At 48.2% G+C, this 23159-nt stretch overlaps 1 protein-coding gene across 1 annotated transcript in view; it reads right to left on the reverse strand.

The window, feature by feature from the left end:
- Positions 1 to 1343: 1343 nt before the first annotated feature.
- TBC1D21 (TBC1 domain family member 21) overlaps positions 1344 to 23159 on the reverse strand; it is a 49634-nt gene continuing 27818 nt past the window's right edge. The window contains exons 4-13 of the mRNA XM_048519741.1: positions 22289 to 22392; positions 20166 to 20260; positions 16583 to 16693; positions 15090 to 15190; positions 13046 to 13142; positions 9670 to 9767; positions 7095 to 7211; positions 5341 to 5430; positions 3185 to 3377; positions 1344 to 1522 (exon numbers count right to left, since the gene is read on the reverse strand). Coding sequence (XP_048375698.1) covers positions 1344 to 1522; positions 3185 to 3377; positions 5341 to 5430; positions 7095 to 7211; positions 9670 to 9767; positions 13046 to 13142; positions 15090 to 15190; positions 16583 to 16693; positions 20166 to 20260; positions 22289 to 22392 — 1185 coding nt within the window. The remainder of the gene's footprint in view (positions 1523 to 3184; positions 3378 to 5340; positions 5431 to 7094; positions 7212 to 9669; positions 9768 to 13045; positions 13143 to 15089; positions 15191 to 16582; positions 16694 to 20165; positions 20261 to 22288; positions 22393 to 23159) is intronic.

Genomic DNA, 23159 nt, shown 5'->3' on the forward strand with positions numbered 1-23159 from the left:
AGTCCATAACATCTGGAGGGTCGCGAGTTTGATGGCCTACTGCATAGGTGTTAAACTCGCGGCCCTCCAGATGTTATGGACTGCAGTTCCCATCATCCTCTGCCAAGATCATGCTGGCAGGGGATGATGGGAACTGTAGTCTATAACATCTGGAGAGCCGCGAGTTTGACACCTATGGCCTAGTGAAAAGCCATCTCTGTTTAGGATTTATCAGTGCTTTCAAATAGCATGCCATCTGGACTCTCTAAAACAACACCATGATAGAAAGGGATACCCCCTCAAGAATGGTTGTGCTCCTACTGTTTTAACGCTACTGACACTGCAGAACATATTTTATGAATTTGCCCTAAACATGCTCATTAGAGACGTGATTTCTTCAATACGTCACCCCCTCATGTTAGGGATTGCCCTACAATATTTTGGGTCCGCTTTCTTTTGGATAATCGGTCAGCTGAGATAATAGAGGCTGGCCGCTGAATTTTTAACTAATGTATTAATGAACTAATAAAGTTCAAACGCAGCAGTGACGTAGGAGGTTAAGAGCTCGTGTAACTAATCTGGAGGAACCGGGTTTGATTCCCCGCTCTGCTGCCTGAGCTGTGGAGGCTTATCTGGGGAATTCAGATTAGCCTGTGCACTCCCACACATGCCAGCTGGGTGACCTTGGGCTAGTCACAGCTTCTCGGAGCTCTCCCAGCCCCACCCACCTCACAGGGAGTTTGTTGTGAGGGGGGGAAGGGCAAGGAGATTGTAAGCCCCTTTGAGTCTCCTACAGGAGAGAAAGGGGGGATATAAATCCAAACTCCTCCTCTTCCTCCTCCTCCTCCTCCTCCTCCTCCTCCTCCTCCTCCCTTCTTCTTCTTCTTCTTCTTCTTCTTCTTCTTCTTCTTCTTCTTCTTCTTCTTCTTCTTCTTCTTCTTCTTCTTCTTCTTCTTCTTCTTCTTCTTCTTCTTCTTCTTCTTCTTCTTTAGCTTCTGCTATTGATGCCTAATAAAGGTCTGGTTGATTGATTTGATGATTGATTGATTTCCCCAACCCAGACTTGGCAACCCTCATATCGAGGAAAAAATAAACGCTCAGTTCTTCCGACGCTGCTCACGGCAAATACCCACTAGCACTAGGCCCAACAGGTGCTCGGCTCCTCCAGCATCTCGCGGGCAAGGGAGGGGAGATTTTTAAAACGATGCCCCCTCCCTCCCCGCCAGGCCTGTCTCCTTTGATAAGTGTCAAGTCTCGGTTCGACCGAGTTTGTCAAGGTCACTTTCAACACGTCATCCTTCGCTGGGCAGCCTCGCTCCGCTACATTTGCAATTTTCTCCCCTCCGTGTTTGCTTATTTTGGATTTAAGTAGCCGAGCGCCTCTGATGAGAAGCGGTTAAGGTGGAGCGAAGGGGCGAGGAACAGGGGTTGGTAGAGAGGGGGGCGAGAGAGGCGTTCACCCCTTCGCGGTGACCTCTTGCAGCTCCCTTCCCCCCTGAAATGGGCCGGTGGGTCACGCAACCCTCTCTCTGCTCCAGACTGCCTGGAATAAGAGAGTGAAAAACGGTCTCAAAATATGCCGGCAAGGTTTCGCTTTTGCAAACCGAGCGTAGAATTGTCAGCCCCCAGATCTCCTAGGACAGTGGTGGCGAACCTTTGGCACTCCAGATGTTATGGACTACAATTCCCATCAGCCCCTGCCAGCATGGCCAATTGGCAGGGGCTGATGGGAATTGTAGTCCATGACATCTGGAGTGCCAAAGGTTCGCCACCACGGTCCTATGATTACGGCTGATCTTCAAGTAATAAAGCTCAGGCCACCCCTGCACAAAATGGCTGCTTCATGAGGTGGACTCTATGGTATTATGCCCCATTAAAAGCCCTTTCTTCTCCAAACCCCTCTTTCCTCAGATTCCACCTCAAGAGCCAGCGTGGCATAGTGGTTGAGAGCAGGTGGATTCTGATCTGGAGAACCGGGTTTGATTCCCCACTCCTCCACCACAGTGGCATGGGGTTTATCTGGTAAACCAGATGTTTCCGCACTCCTACGTTCCTGCTGGGCAGCCTCGGGCCAGTCACAGTTCTCTCAGAACTCTCTCAGCCCCAGCTACCTCACAAGGTGTCTGTTGTGGGGAGAGGAAAGGAAGCTTGTAAGCCCCCCTGAGTCTCCTTACAGGAGAGAAAGGTGGGGTATAAATCCAAACTCTTCTCTTCTTCTAGGTAGAGAAAAGCCGGGTATGAAAACCAACTCTTCTTCACCAGGATATCAAGGAATTGCGCTTAGTGATGTCACACTGAAGAGTTGGATCAATAGCACTATTGGCCAGTTACACTAGGGCTCATTCCGCACATGCAGAATAATGCACTTTCAAACTGCTTTCAGTGCTCTTGGAAGCTGTGCAGAATAGCAAAATCTACTTGCAAACAGTTGTGAAAGTGGTTTGAAAATGCATTATTTTGCATGTGCGGAAGGGGCCTAGGTCACGGGGTCTGGAACCTGTGGCTCTCCAGATGCTCGTGGACTACATGGCCACGCTACCAGGGGCTGATGAGAATTGTAGTCCACAAACATCTGGAGAGCCACAGGTTCCAGAGCCCTGCACTAGGTGTATACCACAGGTGTCAAACTCGCGGCCCTCCAGATGTTATGGACTACAGTTCCCATCATCCCTGGGAGCATGATGCTGCCAGGGGATGATGGGAATTGTAGTCCATAACATCTGGAGGGCCGCGAATTTGACACCTATGGTGTATACTATGCTGGTCTCGTGACTTTTTTCCCAGACTAAACATGGGATTTAATGACATGCTAAAGATCAAAAGGGCTTGAGCGTTTACTGCCAGTTCGGGCTCTCCCTCTCCAACTGGCCAGCGAAGTTGCAATTGCAGTGAGACATCTGTAGAAGTTCTGGAGGAAACTATATATCTGCAGTAGGAATGTAGCAACTGCGGAAATGCGGCTTGCAGACGATCGCCCTTTCTTTACCCAAGTCCGACCTGTTTCCTGGGCTTCCCTTCTCAAGCGAAGGTCCTTTCCCCACACATCGTCTCAGGGTTCTTTGAGGGCATGAGGTTACAGACGTTCACGCGAGCTCCTTACCCAAACATACCCCAATTTAGGTGGGAAACCAACCCCGACGGTCTCCTCCTAACTTAACCCTCAGCGCAACAAGTATAATTCATGCCGCTAATCTGCCTCTCTCACACTGAGCCACACAAAAGGGAACCCAGAGCGAGAATTGGCTCCTGGTTGTTTTCCTGGCGGACGTCACACTCTGGATCACGTCTTTGTGCTTAGAACGTGGCCTCTTTATTACTGCGGCTGACTGAAGAACTCCTGCAGCTCCGGAGGGCCCTGGGGATGAGAAACGGGTTGTGGATACTACTACCATGTTTCCCTGAAAATAAGACAGTGTCTTATATTAATTTTTGCTCCCAAAGATGCGCTATGTCTTATTTTCAGGGGATGTCTTATATTTCTGTGTTCTGTTCATCGGGCATGCTTCCAAACAAAAACTTTGCTACATCTTACTTTTGGGGGATGCCTTATATTTCGCACTTCAGCAAAACCTCTACGACGTCTCATTTTCCGGGGATGTCTTATATTCGGGGAAACAGGATCGCACAACAGTTCTTTGCAACACACGCTTCCAAACAGAGCCAGCTCTGAGCTTTTGGGGCGCCTGGACTGGGATCCCCACCACTACTGAGCAAGAGATTCACCCAAATAGGGTTGCCAGCTCTCAGGTGAAAAATACCTGGATATTTGAGGGCTACAGCCCGAGCAGGACAGGGTTTGGGAAGAGGAAGGACTACAATGGGGTATAATGCTCCCAATACTAGAACCAGGGGGCATTCATTGAAAATGCTGGGGGGAAGAATTAGGACTAATAAAAGGAAACACTTCTTCACACAACGTGTGAGTGGTGTTTGGAATATGCTGCCACAGGAGGTGGTGATGGCCGCTAACCTGGATAGCTTTAAATGGGGCTTGGACAGATTTATGGAGGAGAAGTCGATCTATGGCTACCAATCTTGATCCTCTTTGATCTGAGATTGCAAATGCCTTAACGGACCAGGTGATTGGGAGCAACAGCCGCAGAAAGCCATTGCTTGCACATCCTGCCTGTGAGCTCCCAAAGGCACCTGGTGGGCCACTGCGAGGAGCAGAGAGCTGGACTAGATGGACTCTGGTCTGATCCAGCCGGCTTGTTCTTATGTTCTTATGCTCTTAATGCTACGGAGTCCCCTTTCCACAACAACGGCGTGCCACCATGTTGCAACTGACTCGTGGTGACCCTGCAGAGGATCACTGAGTTTTCTAGGCAAGACGTGAGGAGAATGTGCTTATTGGCTGCAAAGAGTTCCAAAGCGAGCTCCCAAAGGCACCTGGTGGGCCACTGCGAGTAGCAGAGTGCTGGACTAGATGGGCTCTGATCTGATCCAGCTGGCTTGTTCTTATGTTCTTACAGGGTGACCCTCATGAGGATGAAGAATCTGAGGCCATGGATAGATGTTGGGATGATGGAAAGGGATACTTGGGAAAGATAGGTGTGGTATTATTGACCCTGTTTTGCCGTCTATCAGATTGTTGTTGTTGTTACTATTTATTCGATTTAGTAGACCGCCCTACCCCTGAAGGGCTCAGGGCGATTTACAAGCTAACCAACCACAGTACATTACAACTAGAAAACTATCGAATGATCCCAACTAAAACAATAAATACAATAAAAACAGTAGCAGCAGTAAACTTTTCAAAAATAATTAAGTAGATGACGTCCGGTACTAAACCCCGGGAGGGGACTGGCAGATGTTCAGGTAAGCCGATGACAAATAGGGCAACAGAGAGGGGTGGACTCAGCGGCCAGCCTCCCCAAAAGCCCGGTGGAACAGCTTGGTATTACAGTCCCTGCGGAATTCCCCAAGGTCCCGCAGGGCCCTGGCAGCTGGAGGAAGAGTGTTCCACCAGGCAGGGGCCAGGGCCGTAAAAGCCCTGACCCGGGTGGAGGCTAGCCACATCATAGAGCTGTGGTGGCGAACCTTTGGCACTCCAGATGTTATGGACTACAATTCCCATCAGCCCCTGCCAGCATGGCCAATTGGCCATGCTGGAAGGGGCTGATGGGAATTGTAGTCCATAACATCTGGAGTTCCAAAGGTTCGCCACCACTGTCATAGAGGAACAAGGGACCACCAGTAAATTTGCCTCTGCCGAACGGAGAGGTCGACTCAGGACATATGGGGTAAGGCGGTCTTCTTGGGAGATCCAGCCCTAATATGCAGGAAGGATTCTCTCTATATATACACCCAGAAGTGAGTGGCCGAGATGGTCATACAGACAGGGAATATATAGCGCTTTACCTTTTCTTGATATTTCATGAGAAGCTCATGGGTAGTACAAGCTTTGGAGATCAGCTCGTTCGCATCCAGATCTATGAGGTTATGGCAGAGCTGCAGAGGGAAGAAAGGGAATCTCTTCAGTCACCTGAGCTGATGGGTTGCCGTCGGGGCAAGGTTAATGATTTTTGTTTGCGATTAGCGAACGAGATCCTGTACGAGAATATCTTTGCCTGTGCGTCGATGCGATCCAAAAGATGTGAGCTTGGAGCTCCAGCTTTTGGTTTTGAGACGCGGTTCATTGGTGGTAATTCCTTTAGGAACCGCTTTTCGTGAAGGAACCAGCATGGAAATGAATGTGCAGGAACTAAATAGTATCCCACGAACCCACTGGCATTAAATCGTAGAAAGTCACTTTGAAACAGAAGGACCGTCCCTCAAAGCTACGCAAAACGGGATTTCCTGCATTTCTCCCACTGAAGTTTCCGACTGGAATTCTTTTCTTCCACCTGGTTATTTTGTATTTGTCTCCGACTGCAAATTCGACAGTGAAGAATTCTACCTACTTCTTGAAATCAATAATACGTCACGCTGTTGCCTCTTTTTCAGGATGGCTGCTGAGAAATATCAGGGCCTAGAATTTCATATATACCGTTATTTCCCCCTTTTGTATTTAATTTACAAAATTTATACCCTCTTCCTGCCCTCCTCAGAGCCAACCAAACAGCTAACAGATTAAAATGCATACATAACAAAATGTATATTTTTAACTATTAAAAACCAAACAGAGCACACAATTAAAACCGGAGCTAAAAGACACCAATACCAACATAAAAAGAGCAAGAAAAATGTAAGAAAAGGAGGAGGGATCGCTGAGAACATGCAAGATGAAACTACATTGACAGATGAGTCTGGAAAAAGAAGAAGAGTTTTGGATTTATATCCCCCCTTTCTCTCCTGTAGGAGACTCAAAGGGGCTTACAATCTCCTCGCCCTTCCCCCCTCACAACAAACACCCTGTGAGGGAGGTGGGGCTGAGAGAGCTCTGAGAAGCTGTGACTAGCCCAAGGTCACCCAACTGGTGTGTGTGGGAGTGTACAGGCTAATCTGAATTCCCCAGATAAGCCTCCACAGCTCAGGCGGCAGAGCTGGGAATCAAACCTGGTTCCTCCAAATTAGATACATGAGCTCTTAACCTCCTACGCCACTGTCTACCTGGCAGGACAGTTCGAATGACTTGGTGGTACTACTGACAAGGTCCTCTCCAGAGGCGTATCTAGGAAAAATGTAGCCCGGTGCAAAATCTGAGTTTTTTGGCCTGCCCTCCCCCACCACAACCAAACAATGTTTTTTGCACCAGGTCTTGAAGTCAGTATATGGACCTGGAGGGAGGGGAGGAGGAGGGGGGTGATTTTCCACCCCCACGTGACTAAATGGCTGCAGCTCAGGGACATTTGACCCATGGGCAGTACGCCCCTGGTCCTCTCCCATGTTACCACTTTCTCAACCTCAAAATGTGGAGGCACCCAAAGCAAGTCTTCCAGAGATGACTAAAGAAGAGGACCTGGTCATTTCAGAAGGGACCTTCCAACACCAACCTTTCACAATCGTATGAGTCACCCAGGATGTCTATAGCAAAGCATCTAGTGATACCTCAGTTCCACAGCTGACGGTATTGGTGATCCCAAGGTACTGAGCCGCGAACTGACGCCTGGATACAGGACGCCTTCCGTTACTGGAGGCGGCCTTCAGGTTGAATTTTGGACTCTCCTGCTCACCATGACGATGTCATCTCCGCCCATGTCTTTTTGGAGGATCTGGTCTCTCACCATCTGCAGCATCGTGTAGGCGACGATCACCTGGAAGTTCCTGCACGGCATTCCAGTTAGAAACACCTTGGAGGATGGGAAACAGAGGACCGGATCAGTTAAGGATGACCAAGGATGTATGTACCAAATCAAATCCAAATCCAAAACCTTTATTAAGCATAAAACCTGAGTGTGTCATGAATTCCAAATACAATAAAAAGATCATTATTGCACAACTTGTAGCACACAGAGTAAAAATGTAGCAACAGCTTCAGAGATTTCAGCATTAGAGTTATTTAGAAGCTTAGCCATTTTTATCTTACCAGAAAGGAGCATAAATCCTGTTGGGAATACAGTTCTCAAATCAGTTCTGATGTTGTTGTATTTTGAACAGTGAAGCAGAATATGAGAAAGTGAATCAGTTGTATCAGGACAGAAACGACAGCAACGCTCATTTTGTGGGATATTAGAGAAGCGACCTTGGAGATGTACTGACGGAAAAGAGTTACACCTTGCTCTAGGAGCAGCAGTGGCGTAGGAGGTTAAGAGCTCGTGTATCTAATCTGGAGGAACAGGGTTGGATTCCCAGCTCTGCCGCCTGAGCTGTGGAGGCTTATCTGGGGAATTCAGATTAGCCTGTGCACTCCCACACACGCCAGCTAGGTGACCTTGGGCTAGTCACAGCTTCTCGGAGCTCTCTCAGCCCCACCTACCTCACAGGGTGTTTGTTGGGAAGGGGGAAGGGCAAGGAGATTGTGAGCCCCTTTGAGTCTCCTGCAGGAGAGAAAGGGGGATATAAATCCAAAACTCTTCTCTTCTTCTCTTCTACATCATGGACAACGACTGTACCAACGTCTCTGTCCATTGTTTCACTTGTCCAATTGGGGAAGTTGGTACTGTTTGGTTTTAAAGGACCATGTTGGGTTCCATATTTTTTAAAAAAACATAGGTCCATGCCTTGGGTTGGGAGAAAGGCAGGCTTAGAAATCAACCAACCTAAAGTAATCAAGAGCTGTACCATGCAAGTTATCTCGACCTCCTTGGAAGAATGAGACAGACCTGCTGGGTAAAACACTGAGGGCGGGGAGGGCGGGTATAGAATCGGCAAACTTCTTTGCAGCGCTTTTTATTTCAGAGATAGCACAGAACTTCCTTCCTCCGGCCCAGATGGTGATTTGCCCTCTCGGCCTCTCCTCCCTATAATTAAAGCCAAACGGCTGGCGTGTGAGAGCCCCGTCAGCAGGAACAGCAACCAACAAGAGACTCTGGGCAAATATTAATTGAAATAATAAAAGCCCACCCGGGTCCAGGGGGGTGGAGGCGGAGAAAGTGAAGCAAATGGTTTCTGTTTGGTGGGTCAGAAATCCTGCTGTTACAGCAAACCGGGGCCCCGTTTGGGATTTGACTTGAAAGGCCTTTGCAGACGCAACGGAGTAACTGCTAATGCAGGTCAGCTGTGCCTTTGGCAGGATCCGGCAACTTGTGTCGGCCCGACAGAGCTACATCCAGACGGGGGCTGCTCAGCTACTGAGGCTTCCAGGCTTCCGCCCCCCCGTTTTTGCTCAGAAAGGAAATAAAGCAAAGCAAAAAGCCAACCGTGCAGAATAGGACTCTGTTTCAAAGCAGATTCCTTCACATTCAAGGCTATGCTAGCCGCAAAGTCAGACTGGTTTCTGGGACTGGGTTATGAAATCTCTCAAATACTTATTAACTTGTTTTGTTGTGCCTTAGATTGGATCCATACCATTCCATTCCATACCACACCACAGCCTTAAAGTATTAGGAGCACACAGGTTTTTTTTTTAAAAAGGTTACATAGTTTAAAATTAAGTTATAAAACTTCAAAACAGAATATTATTAAAAAGGGGGGGGGGGAAGGAAATAAACCCATCGAATCTGACCTGGGATCACATAAAAGCGTAGGAACGAATGAAAAGTCCTACAGCTTAATGTCACGATGAAGCTCTGTTGGATCAGGCCACTGATCCCAAGAAGAAGAAGGAGAAGGAGAAGAAGGAGGAGGAGGAGAAGGAGGAGGAGGAGAAGGAGTAGTAGTAGTAGTTTGGATTTATATCCCCCTTTTCTCTCCTGTAAGGAGACTCAAATCTCCTTTCCCTTCCCATCCCCACAACAAACACCCTGTGAGGTGAGTGGGGCTGAGAGAGCTCCAAAGAATTGTGACTAGTCCAAGGTCACCCAGCTGGCAGGTGTCGGAGTGCCCAAACTAATCACCAGATTTGTTGAGAATTGTTGATGAAAGTCTGAAATCCAGGTCAAGAATGGAAGGGTGTCCTTAATCACCCACCCATTAATCCACCCACCCATTGGTTCTAAGTTGGGAATTGTTGATAAAAGTCTGAACTCTGGGGTCAAGAATTGAAGGGTGTCCTAAATCACCCGCCCGCCCGCCCGCCCGTCCGTCCGTCCATCCATCCATGGGTGCTATGTTGAAGACTGGTGATAAAAGCGTTGCCCCTGAACTCCTGGTCAGCAACCAGAAAGTGTCCTAAATCATCAGACCAACCCAATGGTGAGAACCACTCACCTCCCAAAGTCTCCAGACATCATCAAAGGACTTGAAGACTCGCTGGAAGAAGAGGCAGAACCATGGGAACAGGAACTGAACCACGTGACCTTTTTCTTCTAGAAAAAGTAAAGAGAGCCCCAGATCAGGTTTCCAGAATCTTATCTTAGCGAACATGAAGTTGTCCTACTGAGTCAGATCTTTGGCCTATTCTCAATATTGTCCACTGTGAGTTGCAGTGGTTGGTCGTGGAAAGTGCCGTGAAGTCACAGCCCACTCGTGGTGACCCCATGTGATTTTCAAGCAAGAGGTGGTCTGCCGTTACCGGCCTCTGTGTAGCAACCCGGGACTACCTTGGTGGTCTCCCATCCAAACACGAACCAGGAATGGCCCTGCTTAACTTCTGAGATCTCATGAGATGGGGCTAGCTTGGGCTGTGTAGGTCAGGGCATACTTCTGAGATAGAAAAAGTGCAGAGAAGGGCAACGAGGGTGATTGCGGGACTGGAGCACCTTCCTTATGAGGAGAGGCTGCAGCGTTTGGGGCTCTTTAGTTTGAAGAGGAGATGTCTGAGGGGGGATATGATTGAAGCCTATAGAATTATGCATGGGGTAGAAAATGTTGACAGAGTGAAATTTTTCTCTCTTTCTCACAATACTAGAACCAGGGGGCATCCATTGAAAATGCTGGGAGGAAGAATTAGGACTAACAAAAGGAAACACTTCTTCACGCAACGTGTGATTGGTGTTTGGAATATGCTGCCACAGGAGGTGGTGATGGCCACTAACCTGGATAGCTTTAAAAAGGGCTTGGACAGATTTATGGAGGAGAAGTCGATCTGTGGCTACCAATCTTAATCCTCCTTGATCTGAGATTGCAAATGCCTTATCAGACCAGGTGCTCAGGAGCAGCAGCAGCAGCAGAAGGCCATTGCTTTCACCTCCTGCATGTGAGCTCCCAAAGGCACCTGGTGGGCCACTGTGAGTAGCAGAGTGCTGGACTAGATGGACTCTGGTCTGATCCAGCAGGCTTGTTCTTATGTTCTTATAAAAGTTGACGGCAGTCCCTTGTGCAGGTACTGGGTCATTACTGACCCAGAGGGTGACTCCACATCACCATGTTGACAGACTATGTTTATGGGGTGGTTTGCCATTGCTTTCCCCAGTCATCCACCTACTGGGTACTCATTTCACCAACTTCAGAAGAATAGAAGGCTGCAGGGGCGTAATGCTTATTGGGCAAGGTGGGCAGCTGCTCAGGGCATCACCTTGGGGGGGGGGCATCAAAATGCAGGGTTCGTTTTTGGGTAATTTTAGTGGTTTTCCATTTTTGGCCTTCAGGGGGCGCAGTTTTTATGCTAGCGGCACCAAAATTTCAGCGTATCATCAGGAGACTGTCCTTATACTACCCACCACGTTCGGTGAGGTTTGATTCAAAGAGTCCAAAGTTATGGACTCCCAAAGGGGGGTGCCCGACCCCCCATTGTTTCCAATGAACGTTAAAAGGAGATGGGGGCTACAGTTTTGAGAGTCCATAACTTTGGCCCCCCTGAACCAAACTGCACAAAACCAAATGCACCCCCTGCAGGCACCAATGCCCTGGTGTAAAAATTTTTTGGTCGTAGTGGAGTGGCCGCCCATGGTGGGGGGGGGGCATCCAACTCAGGTTTTGCCCAGGGCTACAGTTTTCCTCGTTACGCCCCTGGAAGGCTGAGTCACCCTTGAGCCGGCAACCTGAAATCGAGCTCCATCAAGATCGGACTCAGGTCGTGAGCAGAGCTTGGATGGCTGTTCTACACCAGGGGGCATTCATTGAAAATGCTGGGGGGAAGAATTAGGACTAATAAAAGGAAACACTTCTTCACGCAACGTGTGATTGGTGTTTGGAATATGCTGCCACAGGAGGTGGAGATGGCCACTAACCTGGATAGCTTTAAAAGGGGCTTGGACAGATTTATGGAGGAGAAGTCGATCTATGGCTACCAATCTTGATCCTCTTTGATCTGAGATTGCAAATGGCTGAGCAGACCAGGTGCTCAGGAGCAGCAGCAGCAGAAGGCCATTGCTTTTCACATCCTGCATGTGAGCTCCCAATGGCACCTGGTGGGCCACTGCGAGTAGCAGAGAGCTGGACTAGATGGACTCTGGTCTGATCCAGCAGGCTAGTTCTTATGTTCTTATGTTGATCTATGGCTACCAATCTTGATCCTCCTTGATCTGAGACTGCAAATGCCTTAGCAGACCAGGTGCTCAGGAGCAGCAGCAGCAGAAGGCCATTGCTTTCACATCCTGCATGTGAGCTCCCAAAGGCATCTGGTGGGCCACTGCGAGCAGCAGAGAGCTGGACTAGATGGACTCTGGTCTGATCCAGCAGGCTAGTTCTTATGTCGATCTATGGCTACCAATCTTGATCCTCTTTGATCTGAGATTGCAAATGCCTGAGCAGACCAGGTGCTCGGGAGCAGCAGCCGCAGAAGGCCATTGCTTTCACCACCTGCAGGTGAGCTCCCAAAGGCACCTGGTGGGCCACTGCGAGTAGCAGAGAGCTGGACTAGATGGACTCTGGTCTGATCCAGCAGGCTAGTTCTTATGTTCTTATGTTGATCTATGGCTACCAATCTTGATCCTCCTTGATCTGAGACTGCAAATGCAGAAGGCCATTGCTTTCACATCCTGCATGTGAGCTCCCAAAGGCATCTGGTGGGCCACCAGGAGCATCCAGCAGGCTAGTTCTTATGTCGATCTATGGCTACCAATCCCCTTTGGATCTGAGGTGAGAATGCCTCTGGAGCAGACCAGGTGCTCGGGAGCAGCAGCCGAGAAGGCCATTGCTTACACCACCTGCTGATCCTGATCTGGATACCAATCTTATGTTGATCTAGCAGACTGCAAATGCCTTAGCAGACCAGGTGCTCAGGAGCAGCAGCAGCAGCAGCAGAAGGCCATTGCTTTCACATCCTGCCTGTGAGCTCCCAAAGGCATCTGGTGGGCTACTGCGAGCAGCAGAGAGCTGGACTAGATGGACTCTGGTCTGATCCAGCAGGCTAGTTCTTATGTCGATCTATGGCTACCAATCTTGATCCTCCTTGATCTGAGATTGCAAATGCCTTAGCAGACCAGGTGCTCAGGAGCAGCAGCAGCAGAAGGCCATTGCTTTCACCTCCTGCAGGTGAGCTCCCAAAGGCACCTGGTGGGCCACTGCGAGTAGCAGAGAGCTGGACTAGATGGACTCTGGTCTGATCCAGCTGGCTGGTTCGTATGTTCTTATGTTTTTATAAAAGTTATGTACAGCTTATGTACAGCTTACCACGCTGCACCATGGGGCTCTGTGAAATAGCTGGAGGAGTAACAAAACAGTATCGAATTCTTACACAGACAGACCAGGGAGAGGCGCTTACCCAGATGCTTCGCAAAGATGGGATCCATCAAAGCAATCAAGCGTTTCAGCATGGCCAGGTTCTTCTCCACCCCAATGTTCACGATGCAGCTGTTCTCCTACAGTTGCCCGCACACAAAAAAACCAGACACGAATCCCAAAATGGGAAAACGTTTGAAGGAACATGGAAAGGCCAGATGGCTTGGCTTGGCTGCGTCCTCCTCTTAAAACGTTGAAATTAATCAACCCCGAGGTAGCCACAGGTATCTGCAAACCAACACTGTTTCACAGGAAGCCCAGATTTTGCTTAAGCTGGTGTGTAAATATCCCGTGGCGAGTATTTGGCGAACTACAGACGGGCGACCTTCTGTCGCCCAGTACAGAAGGTAGCCAAGAAGCTCCTGTTCCTCACGATTCCAAGAGACTGTTCCAGGTTGGCATCAGGGGTGGAACACACACAGACACAGACATAGACACAGACAGACAGACAGACACACACACACACACACACACACCACTCCAAGCAGAGGTGGGGTCCAGCAGGTTCTCACAGGTTACTGAGAGTAGGTCACTAACTATATTGTCGAAGGCTTTCACGGTTGGAATCACTGGGGTGCTGTGTGGTTTCCGGGCTGTATGGCCGTGTTCTAGCAGCATTCTCTCCTGACGTTTCGCCTGCCTCTGTGGCTGCTGGCCTCTTCAGAGGATCTGAATCCTCTGAAGATCCTCTGAAGATGCCAGCCACATGTGCAGGCGAAACGTCAGGAGAGAATGCTGCTAGAACACGGCCGTACAGCCCGGAAACCACACAGCACCCCAGGTTACTAATTATTTGTGTGTGCCGAGAGGGGGTTACTAATTGGTGATTTTGCCACGTGATTTTTGCCTTAGTTTTGCCCCTCCTCTCAGCAGTAGCGCACAGAACTTGAAGCAGTCTAGCAGGAAGTGCACCGGCGTGCGTGGTAGCCCTCGCCTGCGTGCATTCGTTTCCCGCCCAAGGACCGGCGCAGTGGCTTGCCACACCCCCGCCCAGGAATGCCCCGCCCCCAGAATGCCTGACCATGCCCCCATCATGCCCCGCCCAGCCCCATTGGCGCTACACCACAGTTTGAATCCCACCACCATGGGAACCTGTTACTAAATTTTTTGGATCCGACCACTGACTCCAAGTAGAGATGCAGGATCAAATCTATTGTTTCTGAGTACAGGAAATAGATATCAGCAGTGGAGAGAGCTCAGCCCAAGAGAATTATAGCTTGCTATGTTCTCTAAAATGGCCTCCTGAATTGTCCTAGGGAAGCACCTACAACAGGGGTCTGCAACCGGCGGCTCTCCAGATGTTCATGGACTACAATTGGCCATGGTGGCAGGGACTGATGGGAATTGTAGTCCATGAACATCTGGAGAACCACAGGTTGCAGACCCCTGACCTACAATGTTGTAGGGTATTCAGGGGTCCTCAACCTTTTCTTACAGCAGCTGTGACAAGTAACAAAGGTCATGATGCAAGCAGAAGAGAAGAAGAAGAGTTTGGATTTAGACCCTGCCTTTCTCTCCTGTAAGGAGTCTCAAGGTGGCTTCCAAACTCCTCTCCCCACAACAGACACCTTGTGAGGCAGGTGGGGCCGAGAGAGTTCCGGAGAACTGTGACGAGCCCAAGGTCACCCAGCAGGGAAACAAATCCAGTTCACCAGATAAGAGTCCACCACTCAGGAGTAGGAGTGGGGAATCAAACCTGGTTCTTCAGATCATTGTCCACTTGCTCTTAACCACGACACCAGAAGGCTTTCTCCTGGGAAGCAGTAATGTGGGGAGAGTCACGTCTCCACAGTGGGAGCAGAAGGTGGATGCAATTTTTTGTGGGGAGGAAGAAATCCATCGTGATGGAGGAGCTAAACCCCTTCTGATATCCGGCTACTACCCCTTGCACTGACAACGTGTTAGACTGCCCCCTAGCAACCTGAGGAGCAACCTGTGGAGATCATGGTTTGCCACTGGGTGACCCAAAGCTGTCCCCAAGGAATACTCCGTTGACTGCGTTGACAACTGTTTGAGAAGAAACCTACTGTTTTCTGGAGGAAGAACTGGAACAGCCAATAGATCTCGTGCTCCTTTTCCACAAGCAGCCTGAAGAGTAGCAGCATCTCATGGAAACCCTGCTGATATTCTGGAAGAAAAACCAAATGAATGAAACGAGTAACCAATCATCCCTGACCGTGATTTCTCCTGCTCTTCCCCATTTCCCGTTACAGATCTCTATAGTTTCTTTCTCTTCTGATATTCCACACCAGTCTGATTATTTCGAGGTCACAGCCTTAACTTCATCTCCAAAAAATATTCCTGATGTAGGCCAAAGAATCTTCTGGAGATGAAGGCTCCTTCCAAAATTCTAATCCATGTTTCTCCCCCGATACCGGAGAACAACTCTTGGCCTTCTTCCTGAAGGAAGAATGCAAAAAATTTCCCACTGTTCTATTTTTTTAGTTCAAACTATGGCTCAGTGTTCTGTGCATATATGGTTTGCCCAGAGATGGGATCCAGCAGGTTCTCACCAGTTCCCGAGAGCGGGTTACTAATTGTTTGTGTGTGCCGAGAGGGGGTTACTAATTGGGTCTGCTTTTCCGTTAGAAATCCCATTAGGTCAAAAAATCATAAGGTCCTGTTGTTTCCTATGTGGCTGGTTAGCGAAGGTAGAAAATGGGATAATTCTCCCTGTTGGGCTGTTTTAAAAACATGTTTTAGAAATATGGTAAAGTTCCTTGTTTAAGGAAAGTATCCTTCTTTTGATTTCTAGAAACAAAATTAAGTATTTGAAAGCATTAAGTATTTGACAGGCAGTCAATTAGAGGAGAAGTAGTTGTTTCTGTTGGCAGTAGACGATAGGACTTGCTAGAATGAGTTTAAATTATGGACAGAAAGATACCAGCTGGAAATTAGGAACTTTTTTTTACAGTAAGAGTTTTTTACAGTAACAGAGAAATTATTAATGCCCCGCCCCCAGAATGCCTGGCCACGCCCCTGTCGTGCCCCACCCAGCCCCATCGGTGCTACGCCACTGTTTGAATCCCACCACCATGGGAACCTGTTACTAAAATTTTTGGATCCCACCACTGGGTTTGCCCCAGCTTTCATTTCCTCCCATTCCCATGCATTTGTTGACTTTATCAACGTGCATTGCTAAAGCACCTCAAAAAAGGATTTCATAAGCGCCGTGTGCCTTGGGAGCACGTAACCCCATAGGCCTGATGCCCGACAGCGTTTTCAGAAAGTGAAAACTTTTCACCTGCACTTGAACTTCTTCTGGATGTATGTGTCTCTGCTACCTGAGGCAGCCATTTTGTGGCTGACTCCACCTCTTGTGGCAGCCATTTTGAGATTACACCCACCAACGTGTTTTACAATTTCAGCCCACAGGCTGAAGAATGGTTGGGGACCCGTCGTGTCCTTAGGCACCGGTTCCCCTTCTGAATGGCGAAAAAGTAATTTGCAGCACCAAACTCCCTGGAAAAATTTGGATGAGGAGAATTCCAGGGACACACCTTTTAGTCCTTTCCCTTACCAGCTTCCACGTTGCACACGTAGTTTAGCAAAAGGATCTTTTCCAGCTGACGCTTGTCCACCATTGCGTTGCCTTGTGCGTCTTTGATGTAAAGTCTCTGCACATCGGATTCTGCAAGCGAGTGGAGAAAATAAGCTATAAATGGAGCAGAAATGGAGGATAACCTACCACTAACATCAAGGAACAGGTGGGCACCCCCGGACCCTTTCTTTGTACTCCGTAGCACATAAATCTGCCCCGATCTACCTCACAAGGACGCCGTGAGGAGAAAACTGAAGAAAATGTGGAGCAGCAGTGGCGTAGGAGGTTAAGAGCTTGTGTATCTAATCTGGAGGAACCGGGTTTGATTCCCAGCTCTGCCGCCTGAGCTGTGGAGGCTTATCTGGGGAATTCAGATTAGCCTGTGCACTCCCACACACGCCAGCTGGGTGACCTTGGGCTAGTCCTCCTCCTCCTCCTCCTCCTCCTCCTCCTCCTCCTCCTCCTCCTCCTCCTCCTCCTCCTCCTCCTCCTCCTCTTCTTCTTCTTCTTCTTCTTCTTCTTCTTCTTCTTCTTCTTCTTCTTCTTCTTCTTCTTCTTCTTCTTCTTCTTCTTCTTCTTCTTCTTCTTCTTCTTCTTCTTCTTCTTCTTCTTCTTCTTCTTCTTCTTCTTCTTCTTCTTCTTCTTCTTCTGCCCCAAGTGCTTTGAAAGAACGGGAGGGGCGCGGCAGATAATTTATTGCTGCAGGTAGAGATGAAATGGCCCATTGTCAAATATTGAGGTCGACCGTAAAAAAAAGAAATCTAAAATAAAAAGGCAACCAAGTGATGTAAAACTGAATGGAATGTTTTTAAAATCGACCTGACAAGGAGACTCACATTTGGGGGTGGGGAGAACCCCCAGACTGCCCTTGAAGAGTAAATCGTTGAGGGACTTTTCCCCATAAAAGTGCAAAATGGATTTAATTTTATATCAGTTCTTGGGTGAAGGAAGGGCGTTCTGAGGGGAACGTCTCCCCAGGCAAGTGACCTGTTTAAGGAATTCTCCGCTCGGCGAGGAGATGTACGACTTCTGAAGGACCCGTCTGAGTCCCACCTAAGCAGTAAATCTCCTCCCGGGCTCGTGGCAGTTGATTTATGCGTCCGATGCTGATTCGTAACATTAATTTCGCTGTATCATTTAATATTCTTTTTGTTATACAACTGGGAGAAGCCGGGATGGAAAATCTGAATAGAATTGGAATAATCGCTTGACATGCTTCTTTTCATCTGTGCGGAAATAGACCCTCAGGTGCTCCACTCGCTCGCAGCTATATTTTATCTGCCTTCCCCCATCTTCCCCGAAGGCTGCTCTTTCTTTCTAGAACTTCTAGATGTAGGGATTTTTTTTTGACCTGGTTCCTGGCTATGGAGCAGCAGTGGTGTAGGAGGTTAAGAGCTTGTGTATCTTATCTGGAGGAACCGGGTTTGATTCCCAGCTCTGCCGCCTGAGCTGTGGAGGCTTATCTGGGGAATTCAGATTAGCCTGTGCACTCCCACACACGCCAGCTGGGTGACCTTGGGCTAGTCACAGTTTTTCCGAGCTCTCTCAGCCCCACCTACCTCACAGGGTGTTTGTTGTGAGGGGGGAAGGGCAAGGAGATTGTAAGCCCCTTTGAGTCTCCTGCAGGAGAGAAAGGGGGGATATAAAACCAAACTCCTCCTCCTCCTCCTCTTCTTCCCCTTCCCCTTCCCCTTCCCCTTCCCCTTCCCCTTCCCCTTCCCCTTCCCCTTCCCCTTCCCCTTCCTCTTCTTCTTCTTCTTCTTCTTCTTCTTCTTCTTCTTCTTCTTCTTCTTCTTCTTCTTCTTCTTCTTCTTCTTCTTCTTCTTCTTCTTCTTCTTCTTCTTCTTCTTCTTCTTCTTCTTCTTCTATGGAGTGAGAACTCATGAAGTGGCTTTCCTTCTCCTCCTCCTCCTCCTCCTCCTCCTCCTCCTCCTCCTCCTCCTCCTCCTCCTCCTCCTCCTCCTCCTCCTCCTCCTTCTTCTTCTTCTTCTTCTTCTTCTTCTTCTTCTTCTTCTTCTTCTTCTTCTTCTTCTCCTTCTCCTTCTTCTATGGAGTGAGAACTCATGAAGTGGCTTTCCACCCAGTCAGACCGCCAAAGTTATGATTGTTTAGTTTAGTTTATGTGATTTATATCCCGTCTTTTTCCGGAAAGGTGGCAGCATTTCTTCATGGTCTTCAGGCTGAGGCAGGATTCAAATAATTTAACAACCAGCTCCAGTGGTGTTATTCAAAATAATTTAACAACTGGTTGTTTACGAGCCCCATTTTAACAACCGGTTCTGCCGAAGTGGTGCAAACCGGCTGAATCCCACCATTGGGCTGAGGTCTGACACATTATTTGCTTCCTGGTCCTGTTAACTGGAGGTGCTGGGGATTGAACCGGGGATGTTCTGCATGAAAATCGGATGCTCTACCAATGATCCATAGGCTCCCTCCCTAAACGCTCTCCACTCAGTCAGATACTTGAACTAGCTAGTTCAACGTTGCCTTCTCTTATCGGAAACAGCTCTCCAGCATCCTATTCAGGTATCGCCTTCTGCCCGATCCTTTTCTTAAAAAAAAACAGAGACAACTACTTACTAATAACCATTCAAAATGGTGCACCATAGTTACAGCAAAGATCGGGGAACTGGGTTATGACAGTGACTCCTTCAATATGCTAACCTTTGCTGAAACTTTTGCCCTCATTAAAGAGAGGCTGTTAGCAATGGACTATCAACAACTGCAGAGCTTGGCAAATAAATCTTGTTCACCAACGAATATGTCAATTCCTTTCACGCAGGGACACTCAGCCTATTATATTACAGCGCTCACAAATCCCATACACAGGAAAGCCTATATGCTGGCTAGATTTAACATCATGCCATCTCCGCTACATAGAGGAAGACTTAAAGCAGCAGTGGCATAGTGGCTAAGAGCAGTGGCTAAGAGCAGGTGCACTCTGATCTGGAGGAACCAGGTTTGATTCCCAGCTCTGCCGCTTGAGTTGTGGAGGCTTATCTGGGGAATTCAGATTAGCCTGTACACTCCAACACACTTGCCAGCTGGGTGACCTTGGGCTAGTCACAGCTTCTCGGAGCTCTCTCAGCCCCACCTACCTCACAGGGTGTTTGTTGTGAGGGGGGAAGGGCAAGGAGATTGTAAGCCCCTTTGAGTCTCCTACAGGAGAGAAAGGGGGGATATAAATCCAAACTCTTCTTCTTCTTAAAGGTGTTTCAAGCGATAAGAGGTTCTGTCCCTGTAGCATAGGACAGCTGGATTCCATCCCACACATTCTCCTGAACTGCTTATTATATCAAGAACTCTGATCCAGTTTGTTATCCCAAGTTATAGACTCTATGATTGATTATACTGAATCAGATAAAGTAGTTATGCTTTTAAATTGTTAGGATTTTCATTGTTGCCTTATAGTGGCAAAGTTTTTGTCAGAAGTTTGTCAACTGAATGTATGACAAACGCGAAGTTTTTTGTTATTCACTTTTAACTGGAACTGTATTTTTTATATTATCGTGTATATGCCAGTAAAGGCTTATTGAACTGAACTGAATTGAATTGTACTTACTAATAAAGTTGCGGACTTTCATGAAATCCTGGTGTTCCGTCTCCAGCAAGGGTTGGATTTTGTCACACATGCTGCACAAGGACTCATAGCTTTTCCTTGCAAGGAGACAGGGAAAGAGGTGCGTCAGATGGGACTGCCCCGTCGCTTGTGATAGCTAGCTCTAAAATAATGTGAGCGCCCCCTGCTGGCCACCCCTGCAGGGAGGCCACCTTGAGCTCGTGGAACAAACAGGACACAACAGCTTTAGTTCAGAAGCTCTTCACTTCTGTCAGATAGTTAACAGGACTCCGGCAAGCTTAATCCCCTTCTCCATCTTCAACATAAGCATAAGCATAAGCATTTTATTGTCATTGTGCACGCACAACGAAATTTACAGCAGCATTCCTCGATGCACACAATTCCAGACTCATACCCCATCCTCACTTTCCCCTTCCTCCACCCATCCCTACACAGCCCCAAACACATCAACACGAAGCCGCAGAGTTCAGCATAGCCACAGCTCTAGAGTAGAAGCTGTCTCTAAGCCTCTTTGTCCTAGTTTTGATAGACCTGCATTGTCTGCCGGTTGGTAACAGTTCAAAAAGAGAGTGTGCTGGATGAGACGGGTCTCTCAGAATATGTTGGGCTTTCTTTAGGCTTCGGGAATTATAGAGTTCTTCCAAGGAGGGGAGAGGGCAGCCGATAATCCTCAGTGCAGTAGTGATCACCCTTTGGAGCGCCTTCCTATCTGCCACTGTGCGACTGGAGAACCATACACAGATGCAGTAGGTTAAGACACTCTCTATAGCACAGCGGTAAAAGGACACCAGGAGTTTCCCATTCAGTTGCTGTTTCCTTAAAAGTCTCAGATAGTACAGTCTTTGATGACATCCCTTCAAATATTTAGACATGTCACCCCTTAACCTTCTCTTCTCCAGACTAAACATACCCAGCTCCCTAAGCCTCTCCACATGGGGCATGGAATCCAGACCTTCGACCACCTTTTATAATTTTGGTCACCCCCCTGTGGACCCATTCCAGCTTGTCAATGCCCTTCTTGAATTGCAGTGCCCAGAACTGGACACAGCATTCCAGGCGAGGTCTAACCAATGCAGAATAGAGAGGTACTATGACAGTGATGGCGAAGCTTTCCAAAACCGAGTGCCCAAATTGCAACCCAAAACCCACTTATTTATCGCAAAGTGCCAACACGGCAATTTAACCTGAATACTGAGGTTTTAGTTTAGAAAAAAAACGGTTGGCTCCAAGGCATGTGTTACTCGGGAGTAAGCTTGGTGGTAGTCAGTGGACTAATAAAAGAATTAGTGGACTAATAAAAGAATTAGGACTAATAAAAGGAAACACTTCTTCACACAACGTGTGATTGGTGTTTGGAATATGCTGCCACAGGAGGTGGTTATGGCCACTAACCTGGATAGCTTTAAAAAGGGCTTGGACAGATTTATGGAGGAGAAGTCGATCTATGGCTACCAATCTTGATCCTCCTTGATCTGAGATTGCAAATGCCTTAGCAGACCAGGTGCTCAGGAGCAGCAGCAGCAGAAGGCCATTGCTTTCACCTCCTGCATGTGAGCTCCCAAAGGCACCTAGTGGGCCACTGTGAGTAGCAGAATGCTGGACTAGATGGACTCTGGTCTGATCCAGCAGGCTAGTTCTTATGTTCTTATGTTCTAGTGGCTTTGCTTTGAAGCAACCATGCAACTCTTCCAATGGGTGAATCACGACCCTAGGAGGGTTTACTCAGAAACAAGCCCCATTGCCAGCAACCGAGCTTACTCCCAGGTAAAGGATTGTGCTTGAGTTCCTCGTATGAAAATCAGTGGCGTTTAACAGCGCTTAACAGGGTTACCTACACTGCTTCCCCAAAACTAGGTCTTAGGTTTAACGCTAATAATCGAGCCCAGCAGCCCAGGCCAGACTAGATGTGTGGGAGGGGCACTCTGCGCGTGCCCACAGAGAGGGCTCTGAGTGCCACCTCTGGCACCCGTGCCATAGGTTCACCACCACTGTACTATTACATCCCTCAGTCTGGACATTATACTCCTGGCGATGCAGCCCAGAACTCTCACCTTCGGGAACGGAGAACTTGAGACATTATCTTGGCTGCTTGGAGCAGTTATTACCTTCTCATGCTTTCAATGGTGAGTCTCTCATCACAAGAGGTTTGCCACGAGTAGTATCCGGTGAGAAACTTCCAAGCTTCTGACCTCACTGACGGTTCCAGTCCCTTGGAGGAAAAATGGAGGGGTGTGAGGTTCAGAAGGTAGTACACCTTACTTTGTACCACTAGTATGAATAACTTAATTGCTGGCCCTCTCTATCTGCACCATACCTTTCCCTCCTGTTCAGTTCTCTGTATTTATATCTCAGCCTTCCTCAAGAAAGCTCAGGTGAGTGAAGAATGTTTCCTTCCCCCATTTACTCATTTCAACACCCTGATCAAATCTAAAAGAAACTGTTTGTGCCAAAGTTCACACTTCCGGCGTGGTGTAGTGGTTAAGAGCAGTGGACTCTAATCTGGGGAAGTGGGCTTGATTCCCCCCTCTTCCACATGAGCGGCAGACTCATTTCTGGTGAATCAGGTTTGATTCCTTACTCCTCCACATGAAGCCTGCTGAGTGACCTGGGGCCAGTCACAGTTCTTCAGAACTCTGCAGCCCCACCTATCTCACAAGATCTGCTGTGGGGAAAGGAAAGGGAGGAGTTTGTAAGCCACTTTGAGACTCCTTACAGGAGAGAAAGGTAAGGTACAAATCCAAACTCCTCCTCCTCCTCCTCCTCCTCCTCCTCCTCCTCCTCCTCCTCCTCCTCCTCCTCCTCCTCCTCCTCCTCCTCCTCCTCTTCTTCTTCTTCTTCTTCTTCTTCTTCTTCTTCTTCTTCTTCTTCTTCTTCTTCTTCTTCTTCTTCTTCTTCTTCTTCTTCTTCTTCTTCTTCTTCTTCTTCTTCTTCTTCTTCAGCAGTGGCGTAGGAGGTTAAGAGCTCGTGTCTCTAATC

This window comes from Sphaerodactylus townsendi, linkage group LG17 (genome assembly GCF_021028975.2).
Source record: "Sphaerodactylus townsendi isolate TG3544 linkage group LG17, MPM_Stown_v2.3, whole genome shotgun sequence".
In the NCBI taxonomy this organism is placed as follows: Eukaryota; Metazoa; Chordata; class Lepidosauria; order Squamata; family Sphaerodactylidae; genus Sphaerodactylus; species Sphaerodactylus townsendi.